The following is a 15,279-nucleotide window of genomic DNA, read 5'->3' as shown; positions in this document are numbered from 1 at the left end:
TCACGCGAGGAGTGCTCATCCTCATCGTAAGCACAAATTGGGGTGTCTAAATGTGTGTGGATGTAACCAAGATGTGAAAAAAGGAGAGATAGGTAGTATGTTTGAGGAAAGGATCCTGGATGTTTTGGCTCTGAGTGAAACGAAGCTCAACGGTAAAGGGGAAGAGTGGTTTGGGAATGTCTTAGGAGTAAAGTCAGAGGTTAGTGAGAGGACAAGAGCAAGGGAAGGAGTAGCACTACTCCTGAAACAGGAGTTGTGGGAGTATGTGATAGAATGTAAGAAAGTTAATTCTAGATTAATATGGGTAGAACTGAAAGTTGATGGAGAGAGATGGGTGATTATTGGTGGATATGCACCTGGGCATGAGAAGAAAGATCATTAGAGGCAAGTGTTTTGGGAGCAGCTGAATGAGTGTGTTAGTGGTTTTGATGCACAAGACCGGGTTATAGTGATGGGTGATTTGAATGCAAAGGTGAGTAATGTGGCATCCGAGGGAATAATTGGTATACATGGGGTGTTTAGTGTTGTAAATGGAAATGGTGAAGAGCTTGTAGATTTACGTTTTGAAAAAGGACTGATGATTGGGAATACCTGGTTTAAAAAGCGAGATATACATAAGTATACGTATGTAAGTAGGAGAGATGGCCAGAGAGCGTTATTCGATTACGTGTTAATTGACAGGCGCGCGAAAGAGAGACTTTTGGTTGTTAATGTGCTAAGAGGTGCAACTGGAGGGATGTCTGATCATTATCTTGTGGAGGCGAAGGTGAAGATTTGTATGGGTTTTCAGAAAAGAAGAGGGAATGTTGGGGGGAAGAGGGTGGTGAGAGTAAGTGAGCTTGAGAAGGAGACTTGTGTGAGGAAGTACCAGGAGAGACTGAGTACAGAATGGAAAAAGGTGAGAACAAAGGAGGTAAGGGGAGTGGGGTAGGAATGGGGTGTATTTAAGGAAGCAGTGATGGCTTGCGCAAAAGATGCTTGTGGCATGAGAAGCGTGGGAGGTGGATTGATTAGAAAAGGTAGTGAGTGGTGGGATGAAGAAGTAAGATTATTAGTGAAAGAGAAGAGAGAGGCATTTGGACGATTTTTGCAGGGAAAAAATGCAAATGAGTGGGAGATGTATAAAAGAATGAGACAGGAGGTCAAGAGAAAGGTGCAAGAGGTGAAAAAGAGGGCAAATGAGAGTTAGGGTGAGAGAGTATCATTAAATTTTAGGGAGAATAAAAAAAATGTTCTGGAAGGAGGTAAATAAAGTGCGTAAGACAAGGGAGCAAATGGGAACTTCAGTGAAGGGGGCTAATGGGGAGGTAATTTCAAGTAGTTGTGATGTGAGAAGGAGATGGAGTCAGTATTTTGAAGGTTTGTTGACTGTGTTTGATGATAGAGTGGCAGATATAGGGTGTTTTGGTCGAGGCGGTGTGCAAAGTGAGAGGGTTAGGGAAGATGATTTGGCAAACAGAGAAGAGTTAGTAAAAGCTTTGCGTAAGATGAAAGCCGGCAAGGCAGCATGTTTGGATGGTATTGCAGTGAAATTTATTGAAAAAGGGGGTGACTGTATTGTTGACTGGTTGGTAAGGTTATTTAATGTATGTATGACTCATGGTGAGGTGCCTGAGGATTGGCGGAATGCGTGCATAGTGCCATTGTATAAAGCCAAAGGGAATAAGAGTGAGTGCTCAAATTACAGAGGTATAAGTTTGTTGAGTATTCCTGGTAAATTATATGGGAGGCTATTGACTGAGAGGGTGAAGGCATGTACAGAGCATCTGATTGGGGAAGAGCAGTGTGGTTTCAGAAGTGGTGGAGGATGTGTGGATCAGGTGTTTTCTTTGAAGGAATGTGTGTGAGAAATACTTAGAAAAGCAAATAGATTTGTATGTTGCATTTATGGATCTGGAGAAGGCATATGATAGAGCTGATAGAGATGCTCTGTGGAAAGTATTAAGAATATATGGTGTGGGGGGCAAGTTGTTAGAAGCAGTGAAAAGTTTTACTCGAGGATGTAAGGCATGTGTACGTGTAGGATGAAACTAAAGTGATTGGTTCTCAGTGAATGTAGGTTTGCGGCAGGGGTGTGTGATGTCTCCATGGTTGTTTAATTTGTTTATGGATGGGGTTGTTAGGGAGGTGAATGCAAGAGTTTTGGAAAGAGGGGCAAGTATGAAGTCTGTTGGGGATGAGAGAGCTTGGGAAGTGAGTCAGTTGTTGTTCGCTGATGTTACAGCGCTGGTGGCTGATTCATGTGAGAAACTGCAGAAGCTGGTGACTGAGTTTGGTAAAGTGTGTGAAAGAAGAAAGTTAAGAGTAAATGTGAATAAGAGCAAGGTTATTAGGTAAAGTAGGGTTGAGGGTCAAGTCAATTGGGAGGTAAGTTTGAATGGAGAAAAACTGGAGGAAGTAAAGTGTTTTAGATATCTGGGGGTGGATCTGGCAGCGGATGGAACCATGGAAGCGGAAGTGGATCATAGGGTGGGGGAGGGGGCGAAAATTCTGGGAGCCTTGAAGAATGTGTGGAAGTCGAGAACATTATCTCGGAAAGCAAAAATGGGTATGTTTGAAGGAATAGTGGTTCCAACAATGTTGTATGGTTGCGAGGCGTGGGCTATGGATAGAGTGGTGCGCAGGAGGATGGTTTGCGGTGGTTTGATCGAGTAAGTAACGTAAGGGTAAGATAGATGTGTGGAAATAAAATGAGCGTGGTTGAGAGAGCAGTAGAAGGTGTTTTGAAATGGTTTGGGCACATGGAGAGAATGAGTGAGGAAAGATTGACCAAGAGGATATATGTGTCGGAGATGGAGGGAACGAGGAGAAGAGGGAGACCAAACTGGAGGTGGAAAGATGGAGTGAAAAAGATTTTGTGTGATCGGGGCCTGAACATGCAGGAGGGTGAAAGGAGGGCAAGGAATAGAGTGAATTGGAGCGATGTGGTATACCGGGGTTGACGTGCTGTCAGTGGATTAAATCAGGGCATGTGAAGCGTCTGGGGTAAACCATGGAAAGCTGTGTAGGTATGTATATTTGCGTGTGTGGACGTATGTATATACATGTGTCTGGGGGTGGGTTGGGCCATTTCTTTCGTCTGTTTCCTTGCGCTACCTCGCAAACGCGGGAGACAGCGACAAAGCAAAAAAAAAAAAAAAAAAATATATATATATATATATATATATATATATATATATATATATATATATATATATATATATATATATATATATATATATATATATATATATATATATATATATATATATATATATATACATATATATATGTCTAAAACACTTTACTTCCTCCACTTTTTCCCCATTCAAACTTACCTCCCAATGGACTTGACCCTCAACCCTACTGTACCTAATAACCTTGCTCTTATTCACATTTGCTCTTAACTTTCTTCTTTCACACACTTTACCAAACTCAGTCACCAGCTTCTGCAGTTTCTCATATGAATTTCCCAAGCTCTCTCGTCCACAACAGACTGCATACTCGCCCCTCTTTCCAAAACTCTTGCATTCACTAATCCTCGATTAATCTTTTCACTGCTTCTAACAACTTGCCTCCTACACCATATATTCTTAATATCTTCCACAGAGCATCTCTATCAACTCTATCATATGCCTTCTCCAGATCCATAAATGCTACATACAAATCCATTTGCTTTTCTAAGAATTTCTCATATACATTCTTCAAAGGAAACACCTGATCCACACATCCTCTACCACTTCTGAAACCACACTGCTCTTCTCCAATCTGATGTTCTGTACATGCCTTCAACCTCTCAATCAATACCCTCCCATATAATTTACCAGGAATACTCAACAAACTTATACCTCTGTAATTTGAGCACTCACTATTATCCCCTTTGCCTTCGTACAATGGCACTATGCACGCATTCCGCCAATCCTCAGGCACCTCACCATGAGTCATACATACATTGAATAACCTAACCAATCAGTCAATGATACAGTCATCCCCTTTTTTAATAAATTCCACTGCAATACCATCCAAACCTGCTGCCTTGCTGGCTTTCATCTTCCGCAAAGCTTTTACTACCTCTTCTCTTTTTACCAAATCATTTTCCCTAACCCTCTCACTTTGCACACCACCTCGACCAAAACACCCTATATCTGCCACTCTATCATCAAACACATTCAACAAACCTTCAAAATACTCACTCCATCTCCTTCTCACATCACCACTACTTGTTATCACCTCCCCATTTGCGCACTTCACTGAAGTTCCCATTTGCTCCCTTTTCTTACGTACTTTATTTACCTACTTCCAGAACATCTTTTTATTCTCCCTAAAATTTAATGATACTCTCTCACCCCAACTCTCATTTGTCCTCTTTTTCACCTCTTGCACCTTTCTCTTGAACTCCTGTCTCTTTTTTTTTTTATATCTTCCACTCAATTGCATTTTTTCCCTGCAAAAATCGTCCAAATGCCTCTCTCTTCTCTTTCACTAATAATCTTACTTCTTCATCCCACCACTCACTACCCTTTCTAATCAACCCACCTCCCACTCTTCTCATGTCACAAGCATCTTTTGTGTACGTGTAGGAAGAGAGGAAAGTGATTGGTTCTCAGTGAATGTAGGTTTGCGGCAGTGGTGTGTGATGCCTCCATGGTTGTTTAATTTGTTTATGGATGGGGTTGTTAGGGAGGTAAATGCAAGACTTTTGGAAAGAGGGGCAAGTATGAAGTCTGTTGGGGATGAGAGAGCTTGGGAAGTGAGTCAGTTGTTGTTCGCTGACGATACAGCGCTGGTGGCTGATTCATGTGAGAAACTGCAGAAGCTGGTGACTGAGTTTGGTAAAGTTTGTGAAAGAAGAAAGTTAAGAGTAAATGTGAATAAGAGTAAGGTTATTAGGTACCGTAGGGTTGAGGGTCAAGTCAATTGAGAGGTAAGTTTGAATGGAGAAAAACTGGAGGAAGTAAAGTGTTTTAGATATCTGGGAGTGGATCTGGCAGCCGATGGAACCATGGAAGCGGAAGTGGATCATAGGGTGGGGGAGGGGGCGAAAATTCTGGGAGCCTTGAAGAATGTGTGGAAGTCGAGAACATTATCTCGGAAAGCAAAAATGGGTATGTTTGAAGGAATAGTAGTTCCAACAATGTTGTGTGGTTGCGAGGCGTGGGCTATGGATAGAGTTGTGCGCAGGAGGATGGATGTGCTGGAAATGAGATGTTTGAGGACAATGTGTGGTGTGAGGTGGTTTGATCGAGTAAGTAACGTAAGGGTAAGAAAGATGTGTGGAAATAAAAAGAGCGTGGTTGAGAGAGCAGAAGAGGGTGTTTTGAAATGGTTTGGGCACATGGAGAGAATGAGTGAGGAAAGATTGACCAAGAGGATATATGTGTCGGAGATGGAGGGAACGAGAAGTGAGAGACCAAATTGGAGGTGGAATGATGGAGTGAAAAAGATTTTGTGTGATCGGGGCCTGAACATGCAGGAAGGTGAAAGGAGGGCAAGGAATAGAGTGAATTGGATCGATGTGGTATACTGGGGTTGACGTGCTGTCAGTGGATTGAATCAGGGCATGTGAAGCGTCTGGGGTAAACCATGGAAAGCTGTGTAGGTATGTATATTTGCGTGTGTGGACGTATGTATATACATGTGTATGGGGGTGGGTTGGGCCATTTCTTTCGTCTGTTTCCTTGCGCTACCTCGCAAACGCGGGAGACAGCGACAAAGCAAAAAAAAGAAAAAAGAAAAATATATATATATATATATATATATATATATATATTTCTTTATATTTATATATATATTTATATATATATATATATATATATATATATATATATATATATATATATATATATATATATATATATATATATATATATATATATTTCTTGTATATTTATTTTGCTTTGTCGCTGTCTCTCGCTTTAGCGAGGTAGCGCAAGGAAACGGACGAAAGAATGGCCCAACCCGCCCACATACACATGTATATACATACATGTCCACACATGCACAATATATATACCTATACATCTCAATGTACACATATATATATACACACACAGACATATACATATATACACATGTACATAATTCATACTGTCTGCCTTTATTTGTTCACATCGCTACCTCGCCACACATGGAATAACAACCCCCTCCCCCCTCTTGTGTGCGAGGTAGCGCTAGGAAAAGACAACAAAGGCCCCATTCGTTCACACTCAGTCTCCAGCTGCCACGTAATAATGCACCATATATATACATAAATGGTTATATGTATATGTTTTGTTTTAATGATTCTAGTCTTATTAGTTGGTCCATGGAAAAAACACCTTGAACACATTCTATTTACTCATATACATTTTAATTATGACAACTTTGACTCAATAGTATCTTTACCATTCTGAAGCGGATTTTGGTTGTTTAAACCTGATATTCGTTGTTAGTGATGATCCTGTACCATCAACAACTGGTATCTGAGATGGAGAACATGTGAACTTGTGACCGTAGACCACAGCTATATCTTGCTTATATGGAATCATTCATGAGCTCATTGAGTTTAGGTTCATACGGTGTAGTGTACGAGATATCTGATCTCAATTTTGAAATGTAAAACGATTTATGTATTCTGGTCTTCTGTAGATAAGCTTAAGTAATAGGGTTTCATCCAGCATTCTGTAGGCAATTTAGATCAACCTGATCGAAGTAACACAATATCAAATATAAGAAAATTTACATTGATGAAAGGTGTTTTGATGGACAATTTTGGCAGATTGTAGTTCCAAGTGTGTACCTCCCTTATAATATGTAGTTCCAGGTGTGTACCTCCTTTACAACATGTAGTTCCAGGTGTGTACCTCCCTTATAATATGTAGTTCCAGGTGTGTACCTCCTTTACAGCATGTAGTTCCAGGTGTGTACCTCCTTTACAATATGTAGTTCCAGATGTGTACCTCCCCTATAATATGTAATTCCAGGTGTGTACCTCCTTTACAGCATGTAGTTCCAGGTGTGTACCTCCCTTATAACACGTAGTTCCAGGTGTGTACCTTCCATATAACATGTAGTTCAAGGTGTGATATTCCTTTATAACATGCAGTTCCAGGTGTGTACCACCCTTATAACATGTAGTTCCAGTTGTGTACTTCCCTTATAACATGCAATTCCAGGTGTGTACCTCCCATATAAAATGTAGTTTCAGGTGTGTACTTCCCTTGTAACATGTAGTTCCAGGTGTGTACCTCCCATGTAACGTTCCAGGTGTGCAACTCCCTCATAATATGTAGTTCCAGGTGTGCAACTCCCTTGTAACATGTAGTTCCAGGTGTGCAACCGCCTTATGTAGTTCCAGGTGTGTACCACCCTTACAACATGTAGTTCCAGATGTGTACCTTCTTTACAACATGTAGTTCCAGGTGTGTACCTCCCTTCTAACATCTTCGAAGTGTGTACCTCCCTTTTAACACGTAGTTCCAGGTGTGTACTTTCCATATAACACGTAGTTCAAGGTGTGCTATTCCCTTATAACATGCAGTTCCAGGTGTGCACCACCCTTATAACATGTAGTTCCAGGTGTGTACTTCCCCTATAACATGCGGTTCCAGGTGTGCAACTCTCTTAAAACATGTAGTTCTAGGTGTGTATGTCCCTTAGATGACGAAGTTCCAGATGTGTACCTCCCTTGTATAATGTAGTTCTAAGTGTGAAACTCCCTTAAAACATGTAGTTCTAGGTGTGTTTCTCCCTTAGATAATGTAGTTCCAGGTGTGTACCACCCTTATAACATGTAGTTCCAGGTGTGTACCTTCCGTGTATAGTGTAGTTCCAGGTGTGCGGCAACCTTAAAACATATAGTTCCAGGTGTGCGGCAACCTTAAAACATATAGTTCCAGGTGTGTATCTCCCTTATATAATGTAGTTCCAGGTGTGTACCTCCCTTATAACATGTAGTTCCAGGTGTCTACCTCCCTTACAACATGTAGTTACAACGCAATTACAACATGCAGTTCCAGGTGTGTACTTCACATATAGCATGTAGTTCCAAGTGTGTACCTCCCTTATAACATGTAATTACAGGTGTGTACCTCCCTCATAAAATCTAGTTCCAGGTGTGCAACTCCCTTATAACACGTAGTTCCAGGTGTGTACCTCCCTTATAACATGTAGATTCAAGTGTGCACCTCCCTTATATCATGTAGTTCCAGGTGTGTACCTCCCTTATAACATGTAGTTCCAGGTGTGTACCTCCCTTATATCATGTAGTTCCAGGTGTGTACCTCCCTCATAACATGTAGCCAGGTGTGTACCTCCCTTATAACATGTAGTTCCAGGTGTGTACCTCCCTCATAACATGTAGCCAGGTGTGTACCTCCCTTATAACATGTAGTTCCAGGTGTGCACCTCCCTTATAACATGTAGTTCCAGGTGTGTACCTCCCTTATATCATGTAGTTCCAGGTGTGCACCTCCCTTATAACATGTAGTTCCAGGTGTGCACCTCCCTTATAACATGTAGTTCCAGGTGTGTACCTCCCTTATATCATGTAGTTCCAGGTGTGCACCTCCCTTATAACATGTAGTTCCAGGTGTGTACCTCCCTTATATCATGTAGTTCCAGGTGTGCACCTCCCTTATATCATGTAGTTCCAGGTGTGTACCTCCCTTATATCATGTAGTTCCAGGTGTGTACCTCCCTTATATCATGTAGTTCCAGGTGTGCACCTCCCTTATAACATGTAGTTCCAGGTGTGTACCTCCCTTATATCATGTAGTTCCAGGTGTGCACCTCCCTTATATCATGTAGTTCCAGGTGTGTACCTCCCTTATATCATGTAGTTCCAGGTGTGCACCTCCCTTATATCATGTAGTTCCAGGTGTGTACCTCCCTTATATCATGTAGTTCCAGGTGTGTACCTCCCTTATATCATGTAGTTCCAGGTGTGCACCTCCCTTATAACATGTAGTTCCAGGTGTGTACCTCCCTTATATCATGTAGTTCCAGGTGTGCACCTCCCTTATATCATGTAGTTCCAGGTGTGTACCTCCCTTATATCATGTAGTTCCAGGTGTGTACCTCCCTTATATCATGTAGTTCCAGGTGTGTACCTCCCTTATATCATGTAGTTCCAGGTGTGTACCTCCCTTATATCATGTAGTTCCAGGTGTGCACCTCCCTTATAACATGTTCTTGGCAGTGTCGGAGTCCATCATGGAGGAACGTGTGGTTCTGGCATCATCTGACGAGGGCGCTGAAGAGGTGCGAGGACTGACGGAGGCGCAGGCGGTGCTCACCCAACCAGACCAGATGCTGGCCATTGAACGTAGAGTCCTCACCTGGATCAAACAGATCGGTCAGTAGAAGCCCGGAGGATCTTAGATAATACGAAAGAGAACATGAGTCGAGTTTGTTGATGTGTGTTACTAACAGTATCAACATAATCTTTTATTTAATACTTTCATGTTTTATGTATATATTCCCATGTGCATCTCAAAAGACAATAATTTTATGTTCTCTCTCTCTCTCTCTCTCTCTCTCTCTCTCTCTCTCTCTCTCTCTCTCTCTCTCTCTCTCTCTCTCTCTCTCTCTCTCTCTCTCTCTACGAAAACGTGATACGTAGGTAAAGTGCCAGATATTTACTGTGATAGAGTGTGAAATAAATGACAAGCGAGGCACTCTTGTTCCGTGCCTAATGAGGACTTAAGTAACATTTGACTAATGGGTATTGACGGCATTTATTGACATCCTTCAGTATCTATGATATATACACTTTGTTCCCATTTACGAAATATGTGCCATTCAATGCGTCTTGAGTTATTTAGGATATATATATATATATATATATATATATATATATATATATATATATATATATATATATATATATATATATATATATATATATATATATATATATATATATATATATATATATATATATATATATATATATATATATATATAGCAAAGGAGTAGGGAAGGAGTAGCACTACTCCTGAAACAGGAGTTGTGGGACTTATGTGATAGAGTGTAAGAATTTAAACTCTAGATTCATATGGGTAAAACTGAAAGTTGATGGAGAGAGATGGGTGATTATTGGTGCATATGCACCTGGGAATGAGAAGAAAGATCATGAGAGGCAAGTGTTTTGGGAGCAGCTGAATGAGTGTGTTAGTGGTTTTGATGCACGAGACCGGGTTATAGTGATGGGTGATTTGAATGCAAAGGTGAGTAATGTGGCAGTTGAGGGAATAATTGGTATACATGGGGTGTTCAGTGTTGTAAATGGAAATGGTGAAGAGCTTGTAGATTTATGTGCTGAAAAAGGACTGGTGATTGGGAATACCTGGTTTAAAAAGCGAGATATACATAAGTATACGTATGTAAGTAGGAGAGACAGCCAGATAGCGTTGTTGGATTACGTGTTGATTAATTGGCGCGCGAAAGAGAGACTTTTGGATGTTAATGTGCTGAGAGGTGCAACTGGAAGGATGTCTGATCATCATCTTGTGGAGGCAAAGGTGAAGATTTGTATGGGTTTTCAGAAAAGAAGAGAGAATGTTGGGGTGAAGAGAGTGGTGAGAGTAAGTGAGCTTGGGAAGGAGACTTGTGTGAGGAGGTACCAGGAGAGACTGAATAGAGAATGGAAAAGGGTGAGAATAAAGGAAGTAAGGGGGGTGGGGGAGGAATGAGATGTATTTAGGGAAGCAGTGATGGCTTGTGCAAAAGATGCTTGTGGCATGAGAAGCGTGGGAGGTGGGCAGATTAGAAAGGGTAGTGAGTGGTGGGAAGAAAAAGTAAAATAATTAGTGAAAGAGAAGAGAGAGGCATTTGGACGATTTTTGCAGGGAAAAATTGCAAATGAGTGGGAGATGTATAAAAGAAGGAGGCAGAAGGTCAAGAGAAAGGTGGAAGAGGTAAAAATGAGGGCAAGTGAGAACTGGGGTGAGAGAGTATCATTACATTTTAAGGAGAATAAAAAGATGTTTTGGAAGGAGGTATATAAAGTGCGTAAGACAAGGGAACAAATGGGAACTTCAGTTAAAGGGGCTAATGGGGAGGTGATAACAAGTAGTGGTGATGTGAGAAGGAGATGGAGTGAGTATTTTGAAGGTTTGTTGAATGTGTTTGATGATAGAGTGGCAGATATAGGGTGTTTTGGTCGAGGTGGTGTGGAAAGTGAGAGGGTTAGGGAAGATGATTTGGTAAACAGAGAAGAGGCAGTAAAAGCTTTGCGGAAGATGAAAGCCGGCAAGACAGCGGGCTTGGATGGTAATGCAGTGGAATTTATTAAAAAAGGGGGTGAATGTATTGTTGACCGGTTTGTAAGGTTATTTAATACATGTATGACTCATGGTGAGGTGCCTAAGGATTGGTGGAATGCTTGCATATTGCCATTGTACAAAGGCAAAGAGGAGAAAGGAGAGTGCTCAAATTACAGAGGTATAAGTTTGTTGAGTATTGATTATATGGGAGGGTATTGATTGAGAGGGTGAAGGCATGTACAGAGCATCAGATAGGGGAAGAGCAGTGTGGTTTCAGAAGTGGTAGAGGATGTGTGGATCAGGTGTTTGCTTTGAAGAATGTATGTGAGAAATACTTAGAAAAGCAAATGGATTTGTATGTAGCATTTACGGATCTAGAGAAGGCATATGATAGAGTTGATAGAAGCAGTGTAAAGTTTTTATCGAGGAATGTAAGGCATGTGTACGTGTAGTAAGAGAGGAAAGTGATTGGTTCTCAGTGAATGTAGGTTAGCGGCATGGGTGTGTGATGTCTCCATGGTTGTTTAATTTGTATATGGATGAGGTTTTTAGGGAGGTGAATGCAAGGGTTTTGGAAGAGGGGCAAGTATGCAGTCTATTGTGGACGAGAGAGTTTGGGAAGTGAGTAAGTTGTTGTTCGCTGATGATACAGCGCTGGTGGCTGATTCATGTGAGAAACTGCAGAAGCTGGTGACTGAGTTTGGTAAAGTGTGTGAAAGAAGAAAGTTGAGAATAAATGTGAATAAGAGCAAGGTTATTAGGTACAGTAGGGTTGAGGGACAAGTCATTTGGGAGGTAAGTTTTTATGGAGAGAAACTAGAGGAAGAGAAGTGTTTTAGATATCTGGGAGTGGATTTGGCAGCGGATGGAACCATAGAAGCGGAAGTGAGTCATAGGCTGGGGGAAGGGGCGAAAATTCTGGGAGCCTTGAAGAATGTGTGGAAGTGGAGAACATTATCTTGGAAAGCAAAAATGGGTATGTTTGAAGGAATAGTGGTTCCAACAATGTTGTATGGTTGCGAGAAGTGGGCTATGGATAGAGTTGTGCGGAGAAGAGTGGATGTGATGGAAATGAGATGTTTAAGGACAATATGAGGAGTAAGGTGGTTTGATCAAGTAATTGATAATAGGGTAAAAGAGATGTGTGGTAATAAAAAGCGTATCTTTGAGAGAGAAGAGAGTGTTTTGAAATGGTTTGCTCACATGGAGAGAATGAGTGAGGAAAGATTGACCAAGAGGATATATGTGTCAGAGGTGGAGGGAACGAGGAGAAGTGGGAGACCAAATTGGAGGGGGAAAGCTGGAGTGAAGAAGATTTTCAGTGTTCGGGGCCTGAACATGCAGGAAGGTGAAAGGCGTGCAAGGAATAGAGTGAAATAGAACGATGTGGTATACCGGGGTCGAAGTGCTGTCAATGGACTGAACCAGGGCATGTGAAGCGTCTGGGGTAAACCATGGAAAGATCTATGGGGCCTGGATGTGGAAAGGGAGCTGTGGTTTCGGTGCATAGTTGCATGACAGCTAGAGACTGAGTATGAACGAATTGGGCCTTTGTTGTCTTCCTAGCGCTACCTCGCGCTCATTTGTGGGGAATGGGTTGTTATTTCATGTGTGGCATTGTGGCGGTGGGGATGAATAAAGGCAGAAAGTATGAACTTTGTACATATGTATAAATGTATATGTCTGTGTGTGTATATATATGTATGCGTTGAGATGTATAGGTATGTATATTTACGTGTGTGGACGTTTATGTATATACATGTGTATATAGGAGGGTTGGGCCATTCATCGGTCTGTTTCCTTGCGCTAACTCGCTAACGCGGGAGACAGCGACAAAGCAAAGTAAATGATAAATATTATCATTATTATTATTATTATTATTATTATACTTTGTCGCTGTCTCCCGCGTTTGCGAGGTAGCGCAAGGAAACAGACGAAAGAAATGGCCCAACCCCCCCCCCATACACATGTATATACATACGTCCACAAACGCAAATATACATACCTACACAGCTTTCCATGGTTTACCCCAGACGCTTCACATGCCTTGATTCAATCCACTGACAGCACGTCAACCCCGGTATACCACATCGCTCCAATTCACTCTATTCCTTGCCCTCCTTTCACCCTCCTGCATGTTCAGGCCCCGATCCCACAAAATCTTTTTCACTCCATCTTTCCACCTCCAATTTGGTCTCCCTCTTCTCCTCGTTCCCTCCACCTCCGACACATATATCCTCTTGGTCAATCTTTCCTCACTCATTCTCTCCATGTGCCCAAACCACTTCAAAACACCCTCTTCTGCTCTCTCAACCACGCTCTTTTTATTTCCACACATCTCTCTTACCCTTACGTTACTCACTCGATCAAACCACCTCACACCACACATTGTCCTCAAACATCTCATTTCCAGCACATCCATCCTCCTGCGCACAACTCTATCCATAGCCCACGCCTCGCAACCATACAACATTGTTGGAACCACTATTCCTTCAAATATACCCATTTTTGCTTTCCGAGATAATGTTCTCGACTTCCACACATTCTTCAAGGCCCCCAGAATTTTCGCCCCCTCCCCCACCCTATGATCCACTTCCGCTTCCATGGTTCCATCCGCTGCCAGATCCACTCCCAGATATCTAAAACACTTCACTTCCTCCAGTTTTTCTCCATTCAAACTCACCTCCCAATTGACTTGACCCTCAACCCTACTGTACCTAATAACCTTGCTCTTATTCACATTTACTCTTAACTTCCTTCTTCCACACACTTTACCAAACTCAGTCACCAGCTTCTGTAGTTTCTCACATGAATCAGGCACCAGTGCTGTATCATCAGCGAACAACAACTGACTCACTTCCCAAGCTCTCTCATCCCCAACAGACTTCATACTTGCCCCTCTTTCCAAAACTCTTGCATTCACCTCCCTAACAACCCCATCCATAAACAAATTAAACAACCATGGAGACATCACACACCCCTGCCGCAAACCTACATTCACTGAGAACCAATCACTTTCCTCTCTTCCTACATGTACACATGACTTACATCCTCGATAAAAACTTTTCACTGCTTCTAACAACTTTCCTCCCACACCATATATTCTTAATACCTTCCACAGAGCATCTCTATCAACTCTATCATATGCCTTCTCCAGATCCATAAATGCTACATACAAATCCATTTGCTTTTCTAAGTATTTCTCACATACATTCTTCAAAGCAAACACCTGATCCACACATCCTCTACCACTTCTGAAACCACACTACTCTTCGCCAATCTGATGCTCTGTACATGCCTTCACCCTCTCAATCAATACCCTCCCATATAATTTACCAGGAATACTCAACAAACTTATACCTCTGTAATTTGAGCACTCACTCTTATCCCCTTTGCCTTTGTACAATGGCACCATGCACGCATTCCGCCAAACCTCAGGCACCTCACCATGAGTCATACATACATTAAATAACCTTACCAACCAGTCAACAATACAGTCACCCCCTTTTTTAATAAATTCCACTGCAATACCATCCAAACCTGCTGCCTTGACGGCTTTCATCTTCCGCAAAGCTTTCACTACCTCTTCTCTGTTTACCAAATCATTTTCCCTAACCCTCTCACTTTGCACACCACCTCGACCAAAACACCCTATATCTGCCACTCTATCATCAAACACATTCAACAAAAATTCAAAATACTCACTCCATCTCCTTCTCACATCACCACTACTTGTTATCACCTCCCCATTTGCGCCCTTCACTGAAGTTCCCATTTGCTCCCTTGTCTTACGCACTTTATTTACCTCCTTCCAGAACATCTTTTTATTCTCCCTAAAATTTAATGATACTCTCTCACCCCAAATCTCATTTGCCCTTTTTTTCACCTCTTGCACCTTTCTCTTGACCTCCTGTCTCTTTCTTTTATACATCTCCCACTCAATTGCATTTTTTTCCTGCAAAAATCGTCCAAATGCCTCTCTCTTCTCTTTCACTAATACTCTTACTTCTTCATCCCACCACTCACCACCCTTTCTAATCAACACACCTCCCAC

The 15,279-nt window shown here is 41.7% G+C and overlaps 1 protein-coding gene across 1 annotated transcript in view; it reads left to right on the top strand.

The window, feature by feature from the left end:
• LOC139752246 (dynein axonemal heavy chain 5-like) overlaps window positions 1-15,279 on the top strand; it is a 482,070-nt gene that overhangs the window by 253,742 nt on the left and 213,049 nt on the right. The window contains 1 exon segment of the mRNA XM_071668280.1: window positions 9,158-9,313. Within this exon segment, the coding sequence (XP_071524381.1) occupies window positions 9,158-9,313 (156 nt within the window).

The sequence above is a fragment of the Panulirus ornatus genome, chromosome 12 (assembly GCF_036320965.1).
Source record: "Panulirus ornatus isolate Po-2019 chromosome 12, ASM3632096v1, whole genome shotgun sequence".
NCBI lineage: Eukaryota > Metazoa > Arthropoda > Malacostraca > Decapoda > Palinuridae > Panulirus > Panulirus ornatus.
The sequence above is the reverse complement of the archived record's forward strand: the minus strand, read 5'-3'. Positions and strand labels throughout refer to the sequence as shown.